A 23,368-nucleotide genomic window follows, 5' to 3' on the forward strand; every position below is an offset into this window, starting at 1 on the left:
GTGATGGACTGGCGACCTGTTCAGGGTGTACCCCGCCTCTCGCCCATAGACTGCTGGAGATACACACCAGCTCCTCTGTGACCCTGTATGGAAGAAGCGTGTATAGAAATCAGATAGACTTGAATTGAATTATTCCTATGATAGGCATGAACCTTGGCAATTCTATGTATCAGTTCATCCATTTCTGGTCTTATTAAGATCAGGTTGTAGGGGTAATAGGCCCTGGAGGGAAATGAGGCTGACAGTTCAGGTAAAAAGGTTGAAACTTACAGAACTGGGTGTTCCAACTGGATAATGATCCCAAACCCAAATGAAACCTGGTTTTGGGAAGGATAACTCAGTGTTAAATTAGGCTTCTGTAATTGCCCTGACCACATTGAAAATGTATGTAATGTGCTTTAAAGTTGATTGAGTGATGATGGTGGAATGCTAAGGACTCTAGACATAGGAGGGGTGAGGTGATTTATGGAGGGGATGCAGTGGTCTTGCAAAATACTTTGTAAGACGCTGCATGTGGAAACATTATTTACCCCTCAATCACTTTTGGTTCAAGTTTCATAATTTCATATCCATCAAAACTCCATGTTCCAAAGGGTCATTTTAACCTACCTGACAGTCTGACCAAACAATACAACATTATTTAGAAAACAACAAAATGAACTTGGGCAAAATATGTACAGAGAGGTGTGAAAAATAGGTAAGCGGGTGTGAGAAAAGGAGCAGGAGTTAAACTTACTGAAGTGACAAAAAAAATAGGCTCTGCCAACTGAAACAGGATGTAAAATAACCACAAAAATGAACAAAGAAGCACGTCAAAAATAAACCTATACAGCTGAACAAGGGTGAGTCAAAGAAGCATGAACATAGTTATCCCTCCATACTTCCTCTCTGTTAGAGGCTTCGGTCATATAAAACTAAAACCTTTCCAATAAAAAACACAAAAGTAAAAGGGTTATTCTGCCATTGAGGCAATTACAGCAGTACGGATTCCAGCTGGTGATGCTGGTGCAGAGATAAGGCTGCATCTGGATTTAAAAACTGCAATATTGCCCTGTTATTGTTAAGGCAACTGTGCCATTATTCCTATTAATATTTGCCAACACATAATGTATACGAATGACTGTTGGTTAGATAAAACTCAAAGGTTTGTGCAATATGACACACTTAACAATGAGGGCAGATAATGGAGCCAACAAAGCTTTCCCTAAAGCTAACTTAATTTATTTATTTGTTATTATTTCTTTCTTTCTTTCTTTCTTTCTTTCTTTCTTTCTTTCTTTCTTTCTTTCTTTCTTTTAGTCTATAATGCTGACATTTTTTGAGCTGTAAATAAAACCATCTGCACTAAACTGCTGGTGTAAGAAGAAAAGACAACAATCGCTGGAAAATTTAAAAAGATTAAGTAACCTGCTTAATATTTTAAACCCATTTTTCCGTCTACCAGTACAAAGATGCTCCCCTGGTACCAGTGTATTGCTTTTTTAGTTGTCCTAATCAGAAGCAACCACCAGGGGAAGACATTTTCCTTCAGGGCTTTCTGCACACAAAAATACAGGAAATGAGCTGAAACACAACCTGGAGGAGGAAGTCATTGTTCATCTATGAGCCAAACTTAAAATTTTCTCTTAGGAGCTTCAGGGTTGTGTCCAATATAAAACAAAACTAAGTAGTCATTTTTAATTTCTATTTCTTTTTGTCTTTTTAATGAGCTCCAGTTTTCAGTTGTTACCAAATAACTTATAGGGGAAAATGCAGAAATGACTGCAGAACTGGCCACTTCCAGAAATGTGCACAAAGCTTGGAATTTTTTTTAAGAACTTGTCTAATATCAACTCTGACCTGTATGCCTGTTCCTGCTTCAGTTCCTGTGTCTTGTTTCTTGTCCCCCTATTGTCACTCACTGCTGATGTTTCCCACATTCCTCAGCATGGGTTACTTATTTACCTGTTTAAAATTATGACCTGTTTTACTCTTCCTTGTCTGAGTTAAGTTATCAAATCATATGGCTCTTGTTGCTTGGGGTGAATCATCCTGAAAATATTTTGAGTTGCGATATATGCAACGAATCCTTTTCTTTCCAGAAACACTGAAACATTTCCTGGACTGCTACAAAAGCCTAAATCTGTAAACTGATACTACAGCTCAAAAAACATTTTTCGTATTTTTTTAAACAAAATGTATATAACAACAAAATAAAATCTATATTTTAATATCAGTATTAAAAATAACACTAACAAATAACAGCATTTAGGAAGATTCTACAATCAGTCGATCCAAAAGTGACAAATGAGTTTGCTTACAGAAAGGAGTATCAGTTAAAGTGCTATAGTCTATATGACACTATGAACACTTACCAGTCAGTTTGGACTCAATGCATCCCTAGATGCTTATAATGCTGAAAGTACATCACAAGTTGCTTTAAAAAGTATTAGTGAAACAACATGCTCACCAGTGACACCAGATGTTTCCAATTATTAAATTTTTTCCCCCAACAAATTTGTTTGGTTTTCATTTGAACTGTACACAATATGTCTCAAAGCAAAGTTGGACAAAGGATTTAAAAAAAATTATTATGGTCATCTTTTTTTACATCACAAATTGCCATTTTATGTAGGGTGTGTACATGTTTGAGAGCCACTCAAACAATGTGTTCCTTTGTATAAATTAATATCACTTTTTAGTTTTTCAAATCCTAAAAACCTTTTCTGTCTGGTTTAAAATATTTAGTTTTAGTATGGATGTAGGGAGTCCTTTGGATCCTAACTTAGAGTCATGGTCAGAAATTATTCTTAGACCACATGAGGTCATCAGCAAGGCTTAGTGAGAAACAAATACCACAGAACTGAATATTTTATAGTTATTCTCTCTAGTAGAAATGATAATGTTGCAATGAAAAGTACTCAGCAAAAGAGATCATATTTCCCTATGTCACTATGAAGACATTGTGGTGTTGTGTCTGTAACATGTGATCATGATGTCAAATGTTGCATTAGTGGAAATGTGACTTCTCAAAGGTAGGCAACATTCACCAAAACAGTGAAAGAGCTCACTGCCTGGGGTGCAGGGACATTCTTTCTTAGTTAAATATCAAGGATTGCACCATCTGTTGTTGCAAGAACCACAACCCTTCCACTGTTACTTTTGCAACTCCAGCAGCCAGCGTTTGAGGTTTTTTCCTAAAGCCATATTTTGGTCCTAATCTCTGGTTTAATCTCGTCAGTTTTATGTGTCAGGGATCACATTTCTTTTATGAAATTCAAAGGAAAAAAGTACTTGAATGACTTCCTCCTCAGGGGCGTATCTATATTTTTTTTCTTGTCGGGGCCAGGTGAAGGCACAGATTGTGGAAGGGTGGCACCCTGAAACTGTAGTCTATGATCTAAAGTGTAAGCTATTATATTTTCATTCTGTTATGTTTCTGTTTTTTAATAAAGGTTAAAAAAATGACTGTCCTAAAGCTGATAAAGAAAGCTTCAACCCTACAGCACCAACTTAATTTTGACTCAGTAGTTGTTTTTGTTTATTGCATTAAAACATTTGTCTTTTCTGTGCAGCTTATTGGCAACTCTAAACAAACTGATTGACAGCTCTGGTTGGGATGCCCAGGTGGGGTGGCCAATCAGATTCCAGGGGTGCCACACCCAGCCACACCTGTGCCCATGCCCCTGTTTCTCCTTGCACTTCAGTTTGTCTATTTTTTTACACCCTTTTTATTTTATATTTTATATTTTACTGTATATTCTGTCCTACTAGACAGTGAACCTCTGTCCAAGTCTAATGTTTTTTGCAGTCTTTAACACGTTTTCTTCCTGTGTTGCGCTTTATTTAGTCCAATCCACCTTTCCATCAACTCTGACCAGCTTCCCCTTCCCTGCTGTAGAAAAGCATCCCACAGCATGATGCTCCCACTGCCATGGTATTGAATGTTCAGGGTGATCTACAATGTTAATTTTCCTTTCACACATAGCCTTTGGCAAGTAGGCTAAAATGTTCAACTTTGGTCCCATTTGACTAGAGCATCTTCTTCATTTGTAGTGTCTCATACATGGCCGGTTGTAAATTTAAACTAGATTTCTAATCATTTTCTTCTAATATAGCTTTCTTTTTGTCACTCTTAGATAAAAACCTAATTTGTGGAATGCATGACAAATAGTCTTGTAGACAGATTGGCTCATCTGAGCTGTGTATCTGTGCAGCTCGTCAAGACACACCATGAGCCTCTTGGCTGCGTCTCTTTTTAATCCTCTTCTTGCTCAGCTAATTTTGGTGGAGGGCTGTGCCTTGGTAGGTTTGCAGAGGATGGATTGATGTGCAAAGTTCCCAAAATTGTTTTATAATAATTATATTGTTTTATATTATTCTTGGTCTTCAAGATGGTGTTTCTCTAACACACCCCTAAGGTCTTTATAGAGCTGAGATAATATTATCAAGATGAAATTGCATATTTGGACTACAGTAATAAGGCAGGTGTATTTTGAGAGTAGTTGGTTGCACTGGATTTTATTCAGGGGCATCAAATTAAGGGTGGCTAAATAAAGACCCATACCAAACCTTCATATTTGCATTTTTTTTTTACTTTGAAAACCATGTATCCTCTTCTTTCCACCTCACAAATATGTACTACTTTGTGTAGGTTGATAACATTAAATCGAAGAATATACATTGAAGTTTGTGGTTACAAATACAAATACTTTAGCAAGGTGCTTTATTAAAACATACCAAGACTAGAAACAGCTTAAGTGCCTTAACTCTTTCGTTATTTGCCTGCTGGGCAAATAAACTGAAACATTTAAAATTTTTTGGTGAGTCAGAATATTTCTGTATCTTAATGTGCAGGATCTGCGTGTTATGCTTTATGTATATCACACAAAAAGCAAAATTGAAAGAAATGATAATGTTATTTGAACCCGTATCAGTAAAATTATCTTCAACATAATGAGACATACTAAAAATATAATCTCCCTTTAGACCATCATGCTTTCAAAAACACTCAAGTTGCGGTTGGTTTCTCCCCTTTGAGGTAATTTGGGCTTTCTCATTATGAAAAACAAAAGCGGGAACTTTTTTTTGCTGTGCTTCATTCGGGGGCAACACCTTTCAGGCAGATCTGAAACAAAAAAAAGGTTTTATCTAAGCCTGCAGAGACTGCTGCTCCAACATGCAGATGCCTAAGCACAGAGTCACTGATGAGTGACAACCTCACACACACACACACACACACACACACACACACACACACACTCTTTACTGATGACAATTGTCTGCATGGCCTCAGTTATATCTTCTGTGAAATGTCTGATTTTGGATTGCCCTAAACTCTATCGTCTTAGCTTGCATCCATGTGTCGCTCTTTGGCTTTTTCCTCTTCCTATCCCATCTCCATGAAACTCTGCCTCAAGTGAATGCCTACAACACAACACCACACTTTCAGACAGTTTTAAAAGGTGACTAAAGCTGAAAGATGACAAGTGGGCTAAAGACAATTTAAAGAAATCAAACGAAGAATAATGAGATGAAGCCACAGGACCACAACAAATAATAACAAGACACAGAGAGATGGAGAGAGTTGCCAAAACACAGTTTCAGTTTTAATTTCTTAATTGCTAAATTTGTTAAAATAAGTAGAGAAAAGGTTTTGTTTTGTTGTGGGGCAGAGCTGTTCTCAATGCCTTGCAAACGTTTTCATACATTTTGCCGCTTTCCCATTTTGTCACATCATGCCACAACCACAACTAACTTTCACTTTGTAACAATGCTGCTTGGCAATAAATCTTTAACTCGTTTTTTTTCCTTAAGTCGTGCCACAATTGTAAGACAAAGAGTTGACTGTGTGGGCTGCTCCCTTGAAAAACCTGCCAGACCAAATGCATATTTCTTGCACTTTTTCAAGAAATCCATTCACTTTGCTTTGCTCAGATTAGACCAAGATTCAACTTTTTGGACTACATCTGAAACAATATGTGTGGCTGTTGCCACACCCTGCAGCGTGGTGGCAACATCTAACTGTGAGAGTACTTCTCTTCAGCAGGAGCAGAAAAACCTGGTCAGAGTTGATGGGAAGATGGATAGATGGAGCTTAAAACAGGGCAATCTTACATGCCATCTTTTTAAAAAGAAATTAAAATTTTGAAAAATATGCATTCTTTTACTTCCACTTCACAATTATAATAATGCACAACATTATGTTGGTGTATCATAAGAAAACAAGTAAGCACAAGAAAAGGGTGCTGGCATCAATGAGTATAATTATGATCACATGGAAAAATAAGCATCACTATGAATGCAGCCATCAGGAGTTTCACCGAGAGACTCAGATTACCTGTTAGTGAATTTACCATTGCGGGGGACTGATTCACTTACGTTATACGTAAATAATGTACATACATCTGTACATACATCTGAAAAGAAAAAGACACAGGGTAGTGTTTCAAGACTAAAAAGGCCCGATTTCCTCCAGTGAATATGCTGGACGGCAAAGTCAATAGATCCAGATCTGCTGGTCCAACTTGTTAAGCCAGTGGGGGTGTAGACTGCCACTTCAAGTTTGAGAGGTGTGGAGAGAGAAGAACAAAAAATAATAATAACAGCTACAGGTGCAGTGAACACTGGAAGGACGAGGAGAAGAGGAATAAAATAATTCAGGTAGAGTGAGTTTAAAGTAATGTTTTTTTTTTCCCTTTACAGGCTCTAATTAGCTGTGTAGGAACAACTTGCAGCACCTTACTACCAGTTTGTCAAGAACCATGCAAGTATGCGAGAGCGCATGTGTCAGCTGAAGGATTACTACATCTTTACAATAGCAGTTTTGCCTTATCTTCGCATGAACAGAAACAAGCCATCGTGAGAAAGCAACAGGGATAGGTGGACAACTACCAGACAAAGAAAAACAAAAATGGCTGAGGCTCCAAAGATTGAGCTCTTCGTTAAGGTAAGATCAAAAATTATATATGAGCCTATTGTTAACTAACACATATAAAGTCATATAAAGTTTTTCGATTTTTTTCCTTGAAATAGTTGCAAACCTTTTATACACTTAACAAGCCTCCAGGTATTATCAATAAATAAATAAATAAATCAGTTTTAGTCATAGCAGTCAATGTTTTCTTTGAAGGCAGATCTCAGAGAGGTTTTCTGCTAAGAATTTACCAAGTTCCTGGTGATTAGTTAGTTGTCTGGATTCAGAATAATTGCGATATGATACAGCGCAGAAGTGTGACTTAAATAATTAACTGTTTGATGAAGGGAATCAGAAGCTCTAATCCTCCATTTCAAATTTGCATTCAGAGCTGTTTTAAACTGTCAAAGCAGATGAGGCTTGACGAGGATACCTGTGCTGGTATCTACAGTTCATTCAGCCACATTACCGATCTAGCTTCACTATCAATGTTGCAGCCTGTCAAAGAAAATCAGTCATCCTGTCTTCAAATCTTTAAGAGACCTGTTTATGATGTGTTATCTGTCCTTCAGGCCAGCGATGATGCTGAAAGTGTTGGAAACTGCCCTTTCTGTCAGAGGCTCTTCATGATACTTTGGCTGAAGGGGGTCAATTTCAAACTTACAACTGTTGACATGAGGAGGTAAGAGCAGATTTTTCACATGAGCTCATTCTTTGCTTGGGGTGTACCAAAGTCACCAATTGACAGACATTATGCAAAAGTACTTTACAGTGAAGTAAATAAAAACAGAGAAGGTGGCTAGAAATGTAGTTATTAGTACTAGAGAATGTGTTTCTCTGGTGCGTTTTCAAGAAATACTTCTGACTCTTATCAATCAAAAGTCAATCAAGATTTTAAAATAGATGTTTAATTAGATTAGAACTGTACTCCTGGAGTTTTATAACAACTGACAACATAATTTATGTCACATTAAAAGAAACACATGAGTCCTACCTTCTCCGATAAGAAATTTTAATGGGACAGTTTATTTGTCAAGGTGTGGTTGATTCCACAAGTCAATGTCACATATATCCAGATACATATAAATATGTATAAGGATATATAGTGGGTCTCCATATTGTTTGAACATGTATTCATTTCTAGCTCCTCATCTGTCTTGTTTTACTTGGGCTCTTTATTATGTTACCATTCAAACATGTCTTGAAGAAATAATGACTGAGATGAAATTGTAAAGTGGGTCTTAAAACCCCACAAACCCCACTGAAATTTTAGCCTAACGCTGCTTTGATTTTGGAAACAGAGGGAAATAACATATTGTAGATTAACCAATGGCAGCACAGCTAGCTGCTACAAAGGGCAGAAAAGTAGTAAAAACAGACAATTCTCACAAGCCATTTCTGAAAAACATCCATGTCAGATATATGTTGATTAAATTTTGCCACCTTGGAACCATTTAGGCCAAGAGTCTCAAATCTCAGTCCTCGAGGATGTTGCCCTGCAGCTTTTAGGCGTGTCTCTGCTTAAACACACCTGAATTAGGTCATTAGATGGATCCTGTAGAACTTGACTGCATTTTGAGTAGGCAATTTAGCCATTTGATTTAAGTGTGTTGGACCTGGAACACATCTAAACATTGTAGGAACCCTGGCCCTTGTTGACATCAGTTTGAGGCCTCTAATTTAAGCAGATAAATATTGTAGAATGTGTACTTTTATTGTATTCCATTGTATCTATGTTGCTAAGGATGTCATTTCAATATTGGCAATTGAAAACCACAAACATAATGATAAAACTTCATCAACCAATGAGTCATATGCTCAGAGTGTTAGTAGGATGGCAATGTTGTGAAAAGCTATACAAACAGCACTCTTTCAGAGATGTATACAAAGGAAGTCAGGGATGCTTAACGGGTAAGTTCAGATTTTTTGAAGTGAGGTTATTATTTGTAATAGTTGAAAAGAAAAGAAATCCCCAGACTGGTAAAAGCTAACAAACTCTAACAAAAAGACCACACCACGAGCCACTCCTGCGAGCCAAGAATAGGAAACTGAGACAACAATTCACACAACTCACCAAAATGGGCATTAGCAGACTGGCAAACTTTTAGGCCCTCATTTGCAACTGAGCATCATTTAAATGCCACACTCTACCTGAGTAAAATATGTTGACCAAATTGACCCCAATCCCTTAATTTAAACCCAATTAAGTTAAAATTTACAAAAAATTAAATCCTACATGTTGCAGACTTTGCATAATTGCCTATTTTCTGTCCAAAAACAAAGTTTTAGCTGTCAAAAAAATGTTTTAGCTCACCACCTAATGATTCACTCAGCCCCTGCAGAAAATTCTACTTCTTTAGTCTGAGCTCTTGAATAGGTTTGTATCATGTTATTCTTCATCCCCAGCATATATTGTAAAAACATATTTAATCAGATTTGCTACATTTAAATATTTCCGTTTCAGATGTTGTTTTCAAAAGTTGTTTTGATCAAATCTATACAGTATGACATTTCTGTTTTAGTTGTTCAACCTTCATTTGGACTTTATAGGCAATGTTGGTTGAGGATAGATTGGATGTTTTTTATATGCCTAGAGGTGTTTTGCAACTATAACTGTTTAGGCTTCCAGCAAAGGGCTCAGTTCTTGTTGATCATAATGTAACTGTACTTTGACTTTTGATTTAATCATCAAACATAAAATGTTTGATGATTAAATATAAAGGTTTTTTTTTCAGGTAACTATCTTAGTTAGATTTAAGTGCATTTCAGTTTCTAGCACTATAGCTAAATCCTTCCTTGTTCGTGTTGTATTGCAGGGCACCTGATGTGCTGAAAGATTTGGCTCCTGGATCTCAGCCTCCTTTCCTCCTCTACAATGATGAAGTCAAAACAGACACTAACAAGATTGAGGAGTTCCTGGAGGATAAACTAGCCCCACCAACGTAAGCTGAGTGATTTTTAAAGGATTTTAATTTTATCCTACTCAGTACCAATCTAAATTCGTAACATATTATTTCTAAAAATCACAGATATCCAAAACTCTGCTGCCGGTACAAAGAATCTATTACCACTGGACAAGACATCTTCCGAAGATTTTCAGCATACATTAAAAATCCCAATTCCGGGCTAAATACCAGTAAGAAAACGTTCTAAATGTTCTCACATGTGCTGAACAAATGGCATTATGATGGCAAAGCTTGTCGGAAACTTTACAAAAGTCTGTTGTTTGTCTTCCAGTGCTAGAGAAACAGTTTCTGTCAACTCTAGTCAAGCTGAGCATGTATCTTGACTCTCCACTCCCTCACGAACTGGATAAGAACCCAAATGTCACTGAGTCTACACGCCTCTACCTGGATGGTGACACCTTCACCTTGGCAGACTGCAACTTGCTTCCCAAACTCAACATCATAAAGGTAAAGAGAATCCACAATAGGTTTGTTTGTAAAAACTTTACCTTCATAACAAACCTGTCTTTTCTCATGGTAGCAAACATTTTTTTTTGCCTTAAAGTAAAATTATTTCTCTCCCATTAGGTGGTGTGTAAGGAGTACCGTAACTTTGACATGCCAAGGGAGCTGAAAGGTTTGACACGTTATCTGGATAACGCCTACAAACAAGATGAGTTTCGTTACACCTGCCCAAAGGACTCAGAGACCCTCATTGCCTACAAATCTGTGGCCAAGTACCTGACTAAATAGGTCAAGAGGAAATGACAAACTAATATGGCTGTTCTTTTTTTTTTTTTATATTTATCTGCTTTAATTGACCCTCTGATTTATCTTTTGTGCTGATAGGTTCATCTGAATTTAACTGCTTGAAATGTATCTCTCTTGCACTTGGGGCCAGCATGATTCTATAAAGTGACCTGCATTTTAAGTAAAGATGAAGTAAAAATATGTCACAACAGATATCCATATACACATAAAAACAGATGTTTTCTTCAAAAGGTTTTCACTCACATATTTAATAGGTTACTCAAATTGCCAACTGTTCTGTACATAGCAATGCTGCTGTGCCATTCGGTCTGCTGATGTAGAATAAATTTTCAGCCTTTATAAGATGCAGGACAGCTTTATATATATCTTTCAATATATATATATGTATGTATTATGCCACAGCGTGATGGTTTACAGTAACATCGTTGCTTTGTTTGCATAAATCAGTACTTTGCATTCAGTTAAACAGTCCTAAGCAAGACAAAAAAAATATGAGTCAATGGTGTATTTCAATGGTCTCTAAGCTATGTTTACCTTTGCCATAAACTATAATTGAATTAAGTGTGGTAAAAGAAAATAAATATCTTGTTATGTTTAATATTAAAGGCTGAGTTATGCAAAGAAATCATGTTGTTGATGAATTTCATTTGTTGAGTTTTGTGTGACACAAAAAAAATTTAAGAATACTATTTTGCAGTACACTGAGTGGGCATAAAGTTAATTTTTGATTGACAAACTCATAATCTTATCTCATGATAGCAGCTGCTATTAGCGTAGATGATAATGTTACCCACTACTGGCTAACATGTAACGTTTGCATTTTAGTTAATGGTAACATATGTGCCGTTGTTAACTAACAACGTGCCATTGTTAACTAAGTAATGTCTTAGCAAACATGCTTATATTTGCATATTACCATAGTATTTTGGGAAATGAAAGCATATAGACTGTTCTTAGCAAAGTAGACAGTATTGTTTATGGTAAGATACCACGCTTTAATTAGTCAACCTGCTAATGATAGCATATAGATGTGACGTGAGCGTAATAGATACTGTGAGCTACGGTTACTTAACATACTATTAGTAGTATTTTAGCTCAAACTAGCATATTATCTCACTTTGTCATAGAAGATAGCATTGCTATTGATAGCTAACATGCTCATGTTAGCCTATGTTAGCAAAGCAGATAGTGTTAGCTACTATTAGCTGACATCTTACAAGTAACTTGTTAGCTAGTATTAGCTAATGTGAATATAATATCACACTTTTTTTATTATTCATTTAGTGGTCAGAGCAAACATGTGGAAGAAGGTGCTCTAAGCAGATGAGACTAAAATAGAATTTTTTGGCCTAGATAAAAAAACTTTTTGTGTGGTGGAAAACATAAAATGCACATCACTCGAAACATATTATCAGTGTTAAACATGGTGGTGGCAGCATCAGGCTGTGAGAATGCAATTTTTCTGCAGGTCCATGAAAGCTGGTCAGAGTTGATGTGAAGATGAATGGAGATAAATACAATCCTTAAAAAAACTCTCTGAGAATGCACCTGGGATGGAGGTTCACCTTCCGGCAGAACAATAACTTTAAATATACAGGTCCTTCTCAAAAAATTAGCATATTGTGATAAAGTTCATTATTTTCCATAATGTCATGATAAAAATTTAACATTAATATATTTTAGATTCATTGCACACTAACTGAAATATTTCAGGTCTTTTATTGTCTTAATACAGATGATTTTGGCATACAGCTCATGAAAACCCAAAATTCCTATCTCACAAAATTAGCATATCATTAAAAGGGTCTCTAAACGAGCTATGAACCTAATCATCTGAATCAACGAGTTAACTCTAAACACCTGCAAAAGATTCCTGAGGCCTTTAAAACTCCCAGCCTGGTTCATCACTCAAAACCCCAATCATGGGTAAGACTGCCGACCTGACTGCTGTCCAGAAGGCCACTATTGATACCCTCAAGCAAGATGGTAAGACACAGAAAGAAATTTCTGAACGAATAGGCTGTTCCCAGAGTGCTGTATCAAGGCACCTCAGTGGGAAGTCTGTGGGAAGGAAAAAGTGTAGCAGAAAACGCTGTACAACGAGAAGAGGTGACCGGACCCTGAGGAAGATTGTGGAGAAGGGCCGATTCCAGACTTTGGGGGACCTGCGGAAGCAGTGGACTGAGTCTGGAGTAGAAACATCCAGAGCCACCGTGCACAGGCGTGTGCAGGAAATGGGCTACAGGTGCCGCATTCCCCAGACCTGTGCTACAGAGAAGCAGCACTGGACTGTTGCTCAGTGGTTCAAAGTACTTTTTTCAGATGAAAGCAAATTCTGCATGTCATTCGGAAATCAAGGTGCCAGAGTCTGGAGGAAGACTGGGGAGAAGGAAATGCCAAAATGCCAGAAGTCCAGTGTCAAGTACCCACAGTCAGTGATGGTCTGGGGTACCGTGTCAGCTGCTGGTGTTGGTCCACTGTGTTTTATCAAGGGCAGGGTCAATGCAGCTAGCTATCAGGAGATTTTGGAGCACTTCATGCTTCCATCTGCTGAAAAGCTTTATGGAGATGAAGATTTCATTTTTCAGCACGACCTGGCACCTGCTCACAGTGCCAAAACCACTGGTAAATGGTTTACTGACCATGGTATCACTGTGCTCAATTGGCCTGCCAACTCTCCTGACCTGAACCCCATAGAGAATCTGTGGGATATTGTGAAGAGAACGTTGAGAGACTCAAGACCCAACACTCTGGATGAGCTAAAGGCCGCTATCGAAGCATCCTGGGCCTCCATAAGACCTCAGCAGTGCCACAGGCTGATTGCCTCCATGCCACGCCGCATTGAAGCAATCATTTCTGCCAAAGGATTCCCGACCAAGTATTGAGTGCATAACTGTACATGATTATTTGAAGGTTGACGGTTTTTGTATTAAAAACACTTTTCTTTTATTGGTCGGATGAAATATGCTAATTTTGTGAGATAGGAAATTTGGGTTTTCATGAGCTGTATGCCAAAATCATCCGTATTAAGACAATAAAAGACCTGAAATATTTCGGTTAGTGTGCAATGAATCTAAAATATATGAATGTTAAATTTTCATCATGACATTATGGAAAATAATGAACTTTATCACAATATGCTAATATTTTGAGAAGGACCTGTACAGCCACAGCTAAAATAAATGGCTTAGATCAAAGCGTGTATTCGTGTTAGCACATCCGAATCAAAATCGAGACCCAAATCCAACTGAGAATCTGTAGAAAGACCGCAACTGTTTTTCACATTAGCTCTTTATGCTCTCCAATCTGACCGAGCTTGCGGCACATCGAATTTTTCAGATTTGTATTTGTAAAAAATGTTTGTGATTTTTATAAAAGCCTAAGAATGAAATACTATTATAAAATACAGACAGAGAAAATGTTTCAAACGCTATAAAACACATAGCACATGGTCAGAAGCCTAACTTCTACCCTAAAATAAGAATGACTAGCAATTTCAATTCTGATTGGAGACCTGCTTCAATCGAAACCAAGGCAACAGCAGATAGGGGCGGGGCAAAGCAGCTGACAGCATAAAGAAAACTTTGTTAGCGTGTTGCTAACACATTTGCTTGTTCAGCGATGTAAATAATGGGAAGTAGCACATCGGAAATTCGCTAATAGTAAGCATTATTACCCCTGTTTTGTTCTGAAAGTCGTAATGGTTTTATTAGATGTTTAATTTGGTTATTTTGTTTCACTAGCAAGACGGTTAGGCAGCTGCTAGCTAATAATAACCAGAGCTAATAGTGTTTTTTTCTTACTGCGTCAAATAACCTTCAGTTTTCAGTCGCTTTATTTGGCTAACTACTCGAGCATATCATTTACTTGTTTCATGAAGCTGGGAGGTACCGAAAGCAGCTAACATTCAGATCCAGGTTACTCTATGGTTTCTCTCTATTCCTCCAGCATACAGAGAAACCTCCACGACATGGGACTTCTTCTGTTAAAACAATGATATCTTTTCTTTGTGTGGATCACGTAGGTTAATCGTTAACAGGAATTGTCATTACACAGAATGGATTGTGCTGGAGAGGAGAAAGATCTGTGTCAATGGTCCAGTTCGGTATGCATGCAGCGCAACTTCTTCTGATACCTACATGACAAAAACAGTCATTTGAATTTGAATTCTGTGATCAGTTTTGTATTTCTATTAATTGGACGTGCAAACTAGTGCTAATATAAAATCTGTTTAGATGCTGATGACCAGCAGGAGTGCTTTGAAGGCACGAGTGCAACAGTTTGTGGAAGAGAGGATGCAAACCACGATGGTATGAATGAATAAATTCTAATTGAATGACTACACTGTTCATTGCAGTTTGCTTCCTATTGCTACTGTTTTGTGCATGAGAGAACCATTGTGCATTAACAAATCAGCTTATTGCTTAATTTTCTGCAGTTTTGATGCTTATACTGGTAAAAAGAAATTTGACTGTGTTTAATCTAAACTCACTGCAGCCTCTAAATCTTCTTAGAATGAACGTTTATTATTTATCACACCATTCCTCGTGTCTGTCCAGCTTACAGGTGTGCTGATCGGAGCAGCAGTCGCGGTCTCACTGATTGGGATTGTGGTGCTCTTCTTTTACAGAAAATTCAAACTTTCTCGTGAGTCTTCCAAGCTCATCCTGAATTTCATATTGTCCTAATGTATATTTAATTTTACATTCCCTACTAAAGCAACCTTTTAATAAATGTATCTGCATTTTATATTTTGATTCTCTGACAAAGGTGAGCAGCAGCCTGGTGTGCCCCAGTATCGTTTCCGAAAACGAGATAAAGTGCTTTTCTATGGACGAAAGATAATGCGAAAGGTTTTTCTATTTCCATTTTTTTATGCCACATCTGAAAACAAATATTTACATTCTGTTAGATTATTCTAGTTTTCCAATTTACTGTTGCTTTTTGCATTTGTAGATTTTGCTTTAAATTTTGTTTGTGTAAAAAGTGTTCAAACTTGTTAACCTTTTGAGAATTTTGTCATGGTACATCCATGAATTTTAATGTTTTTTTATTTGAATTCTATGTAATAGACCAACACAGGATACATTATTTTTAATTTTTTATATAAATGAAAAACTAGAAAACGAGTGCTTGCGTATTCAGCCCCTTTTAAACCGCTACCCCCAAATGATTTCCAGTGAAACCAAAAGCTTTCACTTGTCATCTAATTAATACGTGGAGGCCACCTGTGTGTCATTTAATCTCAATATAAATCAAGCTGCACTGTGAAGGCCTTAGAGGTTTGTAATAGAGACCTAGTGAAGAAATGGCTTCATGAAGACCAAGGTACACACCATACAGGCTAAAGTTGTAGAGAAATGTAAAGCAGGGTTGGGTAAAACTGTTGAATCTATCTTCTAAAAATGGAAAGGGGCATATCTGTAAACCTACCTAGACATGGTTGACCATCTCAACTGACAGGAAGGACAAGGAGGGCAATAATCAGCGAAGCAGCTGAGAAGCCCATCTCTTCGGGCGCTCCACAAATATAGCCTTTATGGGAGCGTGGCAAGAAGAAAGCTGTTGATGAAAGAAAGCAAGTTGCAAAATGTATTTTTATTTTTTTACATATCCCTGCTTTGACACGTAATGGTGGCTGCATCATGCTTTGGGATGCTCTTTTCAAAAGAGCCAGGAAAACTGGTCATAATTACTGGGGATTGTTGAGCTGGGCAGTCCTGGAAGGAAATCTGTTGAAGGCTGAGGCATTGGTTCTCCTTCCAGCAGGACAACAACCATAAACATACAGCCAGAGCTGCAATGAAATGGTTTAGGCCATATTTATGTGCCAGAATGGCCCTGTCACAGTCCAAACCCAAATCCACTAGAGAACCTGGAAATTAATCTTCACAGATGCTCTCCATCCAATCCGACTGATTGCAAAGAGTAATGGGCAAAGCTGCTGGAAACATATGCCAAGACTTTGCCTTGCGACATATTCAGATTTCTATATAAAAAAAAAAAAGCAAAAACATGTCTTATTTTCCTATTACTACACAATTATGCTCTTGTGTTAATCTCTCACATAAAATTCCAATACAAAACATTTGAAGTTTGTGGGTGTAACATGACAAAATATGTCTTTAACGGGTATGGATACTTTTGAAAGTCACTCTAAAAACTATTGCACTATTTTAATGTAAGACAAAAGGTTACTGAACCTTGATCTTTATATTTCAATTCATTTTTTAAGCTTCTCAGTAATTTGGTGTACGCCTTTTAAAGAATAACAAACTTGATTGTGCTCTCTTTTCCTTCTGTTTCCAAGGTTCAAACACTGTCCTCTACTCCTCTGCCCTCCTCTTCCTCGGTGTCAAAGCAACCGCAGCGCGTACGCAAAAGAACCAAAGTTCTGAGCATAGCTCGCAAGTTCGTAGCATTTATACATTTTATTCAATGTAGGGAAATTATGTTTAGATTTTGCTTTGTAATTATGGCTTTTAAATACATTTCTCTGTTCCAAAAGAATCTTGAGGATTCGTAAAGACCCCCCGACTCTGCAGCATAAGGAGCCTCCTCCATCTTTGCTTGAGGCAGATCTAACAGAATTTGATGTGCAGAGCTCAAACCTTCCCTCAGAGGTTCTCTATATGCTAAAAAATGTTAGGTAAAAAGTTTTACAGTATATTTGTGTTGTATACTGCAATGCCCCTCATAGATGGTATTATAATGCTTTTGTTCTCAACCTTTTTGTAGAGTCCTGGGTCATTTTGAGAAGCCTCTGTTCCTGGAGTTGTGTCGCCACATGGTGTTTGTTGAGCTGCAAGAGGGGGAAGTGCTTTTCAGACCAGGGGATGACGATGACAGTATATACGTGGTCCAGGATGGTCGAGTTGAGCTCTGTGTTCAAGAGAATGTATGTGACTGGATAAAGTGGTTTCAAGTTGGGTTTTATTACTACAGTCGCTTGTTTTGGAACTGGAATCATTTTACACAATCTTTGATGTGTTGTGTTTAAAATATGGCTTAAAAATAACCGAGAACTCTTTAAATTTGAGACATTTTGACACGAAAAATATGAACAGCAGAGGGCACTAAAGTAACATTTAACATATGGATTCTATGCAATTTTGAAATGCAGTTATATATATTTATGACTTTTGTTGGCATATTCAAGTAAACACTGAACAAATACTCTGTTGTATGTCTGCTTTCTTTTTTGTTTAAAGGATGGCACGGAGCCAGTGGTGAAGGATGTGCACCCAGGAGACAGCGTCCACAGCCTGCTCAGCATTCTGGACATCATCACCGTGAGCTCTTATTTATTCTCTCATTTTTCATCAGACTAGATTCTGTCCTCATTTGTACTCTGAAATAATGACCTATGTTCCTTTTGAGTGAACTAATAAGTGTAAGTATTTCGTTTTGTATGACACTGTTTTATTTCCATTCAGATATCAGAGGTGACATGTTTACTTAACACCTCGTAATGTGATGAATTTTTTTGAAAAGGATAATAGTGTTATAATAGTTTCATTGGGGAGATTTTGCAATCCTGATTATCTATTTGAAAACTGGAGATTTCAGAAGCATAAAACTCATCGCAGGGGGATTAATTAAAGTGGAAGATAAAGAGGCTTATGAAAAAAATAAGAGTACTCAGTTTGATAACGAAACAATATCTTCCCTGTTACGAATACAGACTATCCTGACTAGATATACTGTATGTACAGTGCCTGCCAACAGTATACCTCCATCTTGAACTTATCCACATTTTGTCACGGGACAACGAAAAAATTCAGCGTATTTCTTTTGGATTTTATGTGACAGGCAAACCTTACGTAGTGCATAATTGTGAAGTGGAAGGAAATTATACATGGCTGTCAAAAACATCTAGAGACAGATGATTTTTGCCTATTGTTCTTTGCAAAATTGTTCAAGCACTGTCAGTTTGGGCTGAGAACATCTGTGAACATCAACTTCCAAGTCTTGCCACAGAGTTTTAACTCAATCTTAGTCTAAATATTGACTGAGCTATTATATACAGTTTCACATGTTGGCCAAAAAGTTCAGTTTTAATTTTATCTGACTGGAGCAGCTTCCTTCTCATTTTTTATGTCCCCTCGATGTGCTTTCATCCAATGGCAAACAGAACTTCTTATTGAGATGTAGGTATTAATTACACATAGCTAGACTACCTTAGCTGATTTCAACCAGTTGCATTAGATGTTAATAAGTTTAAAGAGGGCTAAAAACAAATGCACAGCACAGTTTTCAGATTTTTATTTGTAAAAAGTTTTCAAAGTCATTTATCCTTCTTTCATTTGAAAAGTACGCTGTATTTTATGTCTGTCAGTAACCAATAAAATTCAGTAACCAATAAAATAGAGGGAAGTTTGAGGTTGTAAAATGACAAAATTTAGAGAGGTTGAAAGGGAATGAATATATTGCACAAACTGCATAAATTAATAGTTTTTATGCAGTTATCTACTCCATATGCAGTTCTTCTATAGTTATTAAAGTTAAACGTGTAGATTAATGGGCTACAATAGAATAATCATTTATTAGACCCTCTTAGGGAAATTCAAGTGTATCAGCAGAAAAGTTACTGGCAAATAAAAAATAATTTCTTTGGTAATTGTTATTTCTGCAATTTTTCGGAGGTTTTGTTGCAGTTGAATCTGTTTTCTCTCTTATTTTCAGGGTTATCCAGCTCCGTATAAGACCGTATCAGCACGAGCTGCAACTCGCTCTACCATCTTACGTTTATCTGCTTCAGCCTTTGAGTCAGTTTTTCAGAAATACCCCGAGACACTTGTGCGCGTCATTCAGGTATAGAATAAATATGGAAAGTAAATGAATTTCCATAAATTAGATGTAATTACGAACTTGTATAGAACTTTTCCTGCTCAGTGTATCGATTCTTGACTTTGTTGGATTTGCAGATAATTATGGTGCGACTCCAGAGGGTGACCTTTCTGGCATTGCATAACTATCTGGGCCTAACAACCGAGCTCTTCAATCCGGTAGGAGGGAAATTAATTGGTGCACGCATATTTGTGTGTTTACGCAGAGTCATGCTGAGAGGCTCACGCTGAATACCTAAGCTTGGCGTTTGATCAAATTACACATAACAAACATTTGAAAAGCATTTGCGCACATGATCACACACAGGCAAGATACTTTTACAGATCATTAAGCACAGCATCATAACTTGATCCTTCTTTCTAATCAGGAAAATGTAAATAGAAATGAATGTGATCACTAAACTTTACCCTGGCTGTCTACTGACTTTAATATTATACAATAAAAATAATCTTTGTCTCATGATGCCAAAACTCTTGCCAATCATGTTCTTTAAAATCAGTTTTGGGAAATATTTGGTGCACTCATTTGCAAATGCATACTACTGTTCTCGTTTGCAAAGATCTGTGCTGCAAAGATGGAAAACCTGACTTTATTTTTTTATGTCTCTTCTTTGGCAGGAGAGTCAGGCTGTGCCGTTGTCCAGTATAAACAGTGTGATGATTGAAGTAAATTCTGGAAAGCTGGCTCGTCGTCTCTACTTCCAGGATGAATTTCCAGCTGGGACCAGTGAGTCCACTTCAGAACCAGGTATAACAATCTTGCACATATACTTGCAAACATGCACAGGTTTAAAATAAAGCTTTTCATTTTTCACGCTTATGCGTTTTTCAATTTTTAAAAGATGCCATTAAGGATAGTCCCCTAAACAGCAACAGGAGGCTGCGGTCCGTCTCTGCACCCACCGATTGTGCAGGTGGGTCATTGTATTACTTTTTTTTTTCTTTTTAGGATAAATTATGCTTGTAAGCTGACTTTTATTTGTTGCATGACAGGAAATGACCTTAATATGGCTCGTGAACGGGCGCGTGTCACTATAGAGGAGCCTCCATCCAGTCCTCTCACTCAGAAAGTAAGACTTCCCCGTTTTACTTCTCATATGTAATTTTTCTGAGCTTCTCTGAGAAGCTCCGTTTGTAACTGTGTGATATTCACCAGAAAGCTGCTGCACCTCCCAATGCTACAGGACTTTTCATCTGATATAAACAATTTTCTTGTGTCTGTCTTTGTAGCCCACTCTGAGGAAGAATGTGACAATGCAGCAAACACCATCTGAAGTGTTTCACTATACAGACGGAGGAGGGCAGTCTGATGCTATCAACGTTGGTAAAGGCAGCACTGTCCTCCAGGCTGCTAAGAAGGACTTGTTGGGAGTCATCCAGCTGCAGGTTACTGTTTCAGTACAAAATGCAAATGCATCTCAATAAATTAAAATATCATCAGTAATTCACTTCAAAGAGTAAAATTCATGTAAGATCGAAAGCATTTTAAAGACAAAAATGTTATCTTATGGTCTAGACAATCATAGGAAAGACTGCTGACTAGGCAGCTGACCAGCTGTCCGTCAAGGACACTATCCTTTTATGCCACGAAAGATAATCTCTAAAAAAGCTGACTTATGAATGGAAAGTTAAGTGGAAGGAAAAAGTGTGGTAGAAAAACTGTACACAAGTAACAGAGATAACCACAGCTTTGAGATGGCTGTGAAGCAAAGCCCTTTCAGCAGTTTTGGGGGAAATTCACAATCTGTGAACTGCAGCTTGGGTCGGTGCTTCAAGAGCCACCACACTCATGCCATGGACCGCAAGTGCCACTATCTGTGTATTATGCCACTCCTAAACTCGAGACAACTTTGGAATCGTCTTACCTGGCCTAAGGAGAAAAAAAGACTTCATTGTTGCTTATTGTTCCAATGTCCTCTTTTCCGATGAAAGTACATTTTTCATTTCATTTGGAAATTAAGATCTCCCGAGTCCTAAGAAAGAGTGGACTTGCATAGGATCCATGCTGCTTGAGGTCCAGAGAAAGGTTGTCACCGTCAGTGATGATTTGGGGAGCCATGTCAATATATATAATTGTTTTATGCAGAAAAATAACAATAGTCATGGTGTGGAAACTAAAGGAGCACCACCCATCAAAATGACTAGACTTAGGATGTGTGTTTTCAATTCAATTCAGTTTTTTTTATATAGCGCCAATTCACTACACGTCGTCTCAAGACACATCACAAAGGCTTTGGAATTGTGCGGGGTTGTTGGGGAGGTTAGAATAAACGTCTGAGTGTTAGAGTTTGGCCATTTTATGGGTACTAAGTAAAATAATAAACTGATTTTATAGTCAAACAAAACAAAAATGGATCTATTTGGGGACAATAACAGGAAGAATGTGTGGAGGAGTCCAGGTGAGACTTTCAAATCTCAAACCACTCTACCAACTGTGAAGCACAGTGATGGTAGCATCATGCTGAGGGTCTGTTGTGTTGCCTTTGTGGGCATGTCTTTGTGTAATCAGAAATCAATTGTTGCTTTTCTGATTTTAAATATAAACAATTACATCATATTATGCATTTCTGCCAAAAAAACTTTGTTTGCCACCTGTGGCACTGTGAAATGTTTACCAGGTGGATCATATACCAGCCTATGCCAAGAAGAGCAATCTTTTTTATGCTGTTGAAGATTAATATATTATGTTTTTCTTTGTAGGACCCCAGTTTACTGGATGGCAGAGTGACCCTTCACCATGTGAAGGCTGGTTCTGTTGTGGCTCGCCAGGGAGACCAGGTTAGAGCAAGCCCTTTACAATACAGATGACGTATCCTTGTGTAAAGACTCATCGATTTCTGTTCTCATTTTAACTCTCACCATTGATATCCCAAGTCGTTCCCAGGCCAGCTGAGAGACATAGTCCCTCCAGTGTGTCCTGGGTCGTCCCCTGGGCCTCCTCCCGGTGGGACGTGCCTGGAACACCTCCCGAGGAAGGCGTCCAGGAGGCATCCGATATAGATGCCCGAGCCACCTCAACTGGAGGAGCAGCGGCTCTACTCCGAGCCCCTCCCGGATGGCCGAGCTCCTCACCCTATCTCTAAGGGAGTGCCCAGCCACCCTACGGAGGAAGCTCATTTCAGCCGCTTGTATCCGGGATCTCGTTCTTTCGGTCATGACCCAAAGTTCATGGCCATAGGTGAGGGTAGGAACGTAGACCCACCTGTAAATCGAGAGCTTCGCTTTTCGGCTCAGCTCTCTCTCACCACAACGGACCGGCACAGTGCCCCCATTACTGTAGCAGCTCCACCCATCCGTCTGTTGATCTCCCGCTCCATTCTTCCCTCACTCGTGAACAAGACCCCGAGATACTTGAACTCCTCCACTTGAGGCAGGAACTCCCCTCCAACCTGAAGAAGACAAGCCACCCATTTCCGGTCTAGAACCATGGCGTCGGACTTGGAGGAGCTGATCTTAATCCCAGCCGCTTCACACTCGGCTGCAAACCGCCCCAGTACAAGCTGTAGGTCTTGGCTAGCGGGGGCCAGCAGGACCACGTCATCTGCAAAAAGAAGAGACAAAATCCTCCGGTCCCCAAACCAGACCCCCTCCGGCCTTTGGATGCGCCTAGAAATCCTGTCCATAAAAGTTATGAACAGGACCGGTGACAAAGGGACGTCCTGCCGGAGTCCAACATCCACCGGGAACAGGTCCGACTTAGTGCCGGCAATGCGGACCAAACTCCTCCTTCGCTTGTACAGAGATCGGATGGCCCCTAATAAAGGGCCCTGATTCCATACTCCTGGAGCAAACCCCCACAGGGCATCATGAGGGACACAGTCCGAATGCTTTCTCCAGGTCCACAAAACACATGTGGACCGGTTGGGCAAACTCCCATGAAACCTCGAGTACCCTGTAGAGGGTAGAGA

At 38.4% G+C, this 23,368-nt stretch overlaps 2 protein-coding genes across 4 annotated transcripts in view; both read left to right on the forward strand.

Moving 5' to 3' along the window:
• Positions 1-6,578: 6,578 nt before the first annotated feature.
• Positions 6,579-11,236, forward strand: clic3 (chloride intracellular channel 3). Its single transcript, XM_047373078.1, has 7 exons — positions 6,579-6,642; positions 6,829-6,928; positions 7,468-7,577; positions 9,712-9,837; positions 9,925-10,031; positions 10,133-10,308; positions 10,429-11,236. The coding sequence occupies exons 2-7, from the start codon at positions 6,893-6,895 to the stop codon at positions 10,591-10,593; spliced, it is 720 nt and encodes a 239-aa protein (XP_047229034.1). The 5' UTR covers positions 6,579-6,642; positions 6,829-6,892; the 3' UTR covers positions 10,594-11,236.
• A 2,916-nt stretch (positions 11,237-14,152) lies between these two features.
• pnpla7a (patatin-like phospholipase domain containing 7a) overlaps positions 14,153-23,368 on the forward strand; it is a 37,122-nt gene continuing 27,906 nt past the window's right edge. For 2 of the 3 annotated variants that reach the window (XM_047373017.1, XM_047373019.1), the window contains exons 1-16: positions 14,153-14,273; positions 14,636-14,716; positions 14,847-14,921; positions 15,171-15,258; positions 15,382-15,464; positions 16,922-17,022; positions 17,120-17,260; positions 17,350-17,509; positions 17,823-17,903; positions 19,297-19,425; positions 19,539-19,619; positions 20,079-20,208; positions 20,303-20,374; positions 20,454-20,530; positions 20,691-20,846; positions 22,161-22,238. In XM_047373017.1, coding sequence (XP_047228973.1) covers positions 14,669-14,716; positions 14,847-14,921; positions 15,171-15,258; positions 15,382-15,464; positions 16,922-17,022; positions 17,120-17,260; positions 17,350-17,509; positions 17,823-17,903; positions 19,297-19,425; positions 19,539-19,619; positions 20,079-20,208; positions 20,303-20,374; positions 20,454-20,530; positions 20,691-20,846; positions 22,161-22,238 — 1,500 coding nt within the window. In that variant the 5' untranslated portion in view covers positions 14,153-14,273; positions 14,636-14,668. The remainder of the gene's footprint in view (positions 14,274-14,635; positions 14,717-14,846; positions 14,922-15,170; positions 15,259-15,381; positions 15,465-16,921; positions 17,023-17,119; positions 17,261-17,349; positions 17,510-17,822; positions 17,904-19,296; positions 19,426-19,538; positions 19,620-20,078; positions 20,209-20,302; positions 20,375-20,453; positions 20,531-20,690; positions 20,847-22,160; positions 22,239-23,368) is intronic. The other variant, XM_047373018.1, reaches the window with a different exon arrangement.

This window comes from Girardinichthys multiradiatus, chromosome 8 (assembly GCF_021462225.1).
Source record: "Girardinichthys multiradiatus isolate DD_20200921_A chromosome 8, DD_fGirMul_XY1, whole genome shotgun sequence".
In the NCBI taxonomy this organism is placed as follows: domain Eukaryota; kingdom Metazoa; phylum Chordata; class Actinopteri; order Cyprinodontiformes; family Goodeidae; genus Girardinichthys; species Girardinichthys multiradiatus.

Excerpts from the sequence above, each read along its gene's own strand:
- clic3 (XM_047373078.1), top strand. The coding sequence starts at position 6,893 with ATGGCTGAGGCTCCAAAGATTGAGCTCTTCGTTAAG. Across the intron at positions 6,929-7,467 it reads AGATTGAGCTCTTCGTTAAG|GCCAGCGATGATGCTGAAAG; the intron begins GTAAGATCAAAA and ends TCTGTCCTTCAG. Across the intron at positions 7,578-9,711 it reads ACAACTGTTGACATGAGGAG|GGCACCTGATGTGCTGAAAG; the intron begins GTAAGAGCAGAT and ends GTTGTATTGCAG.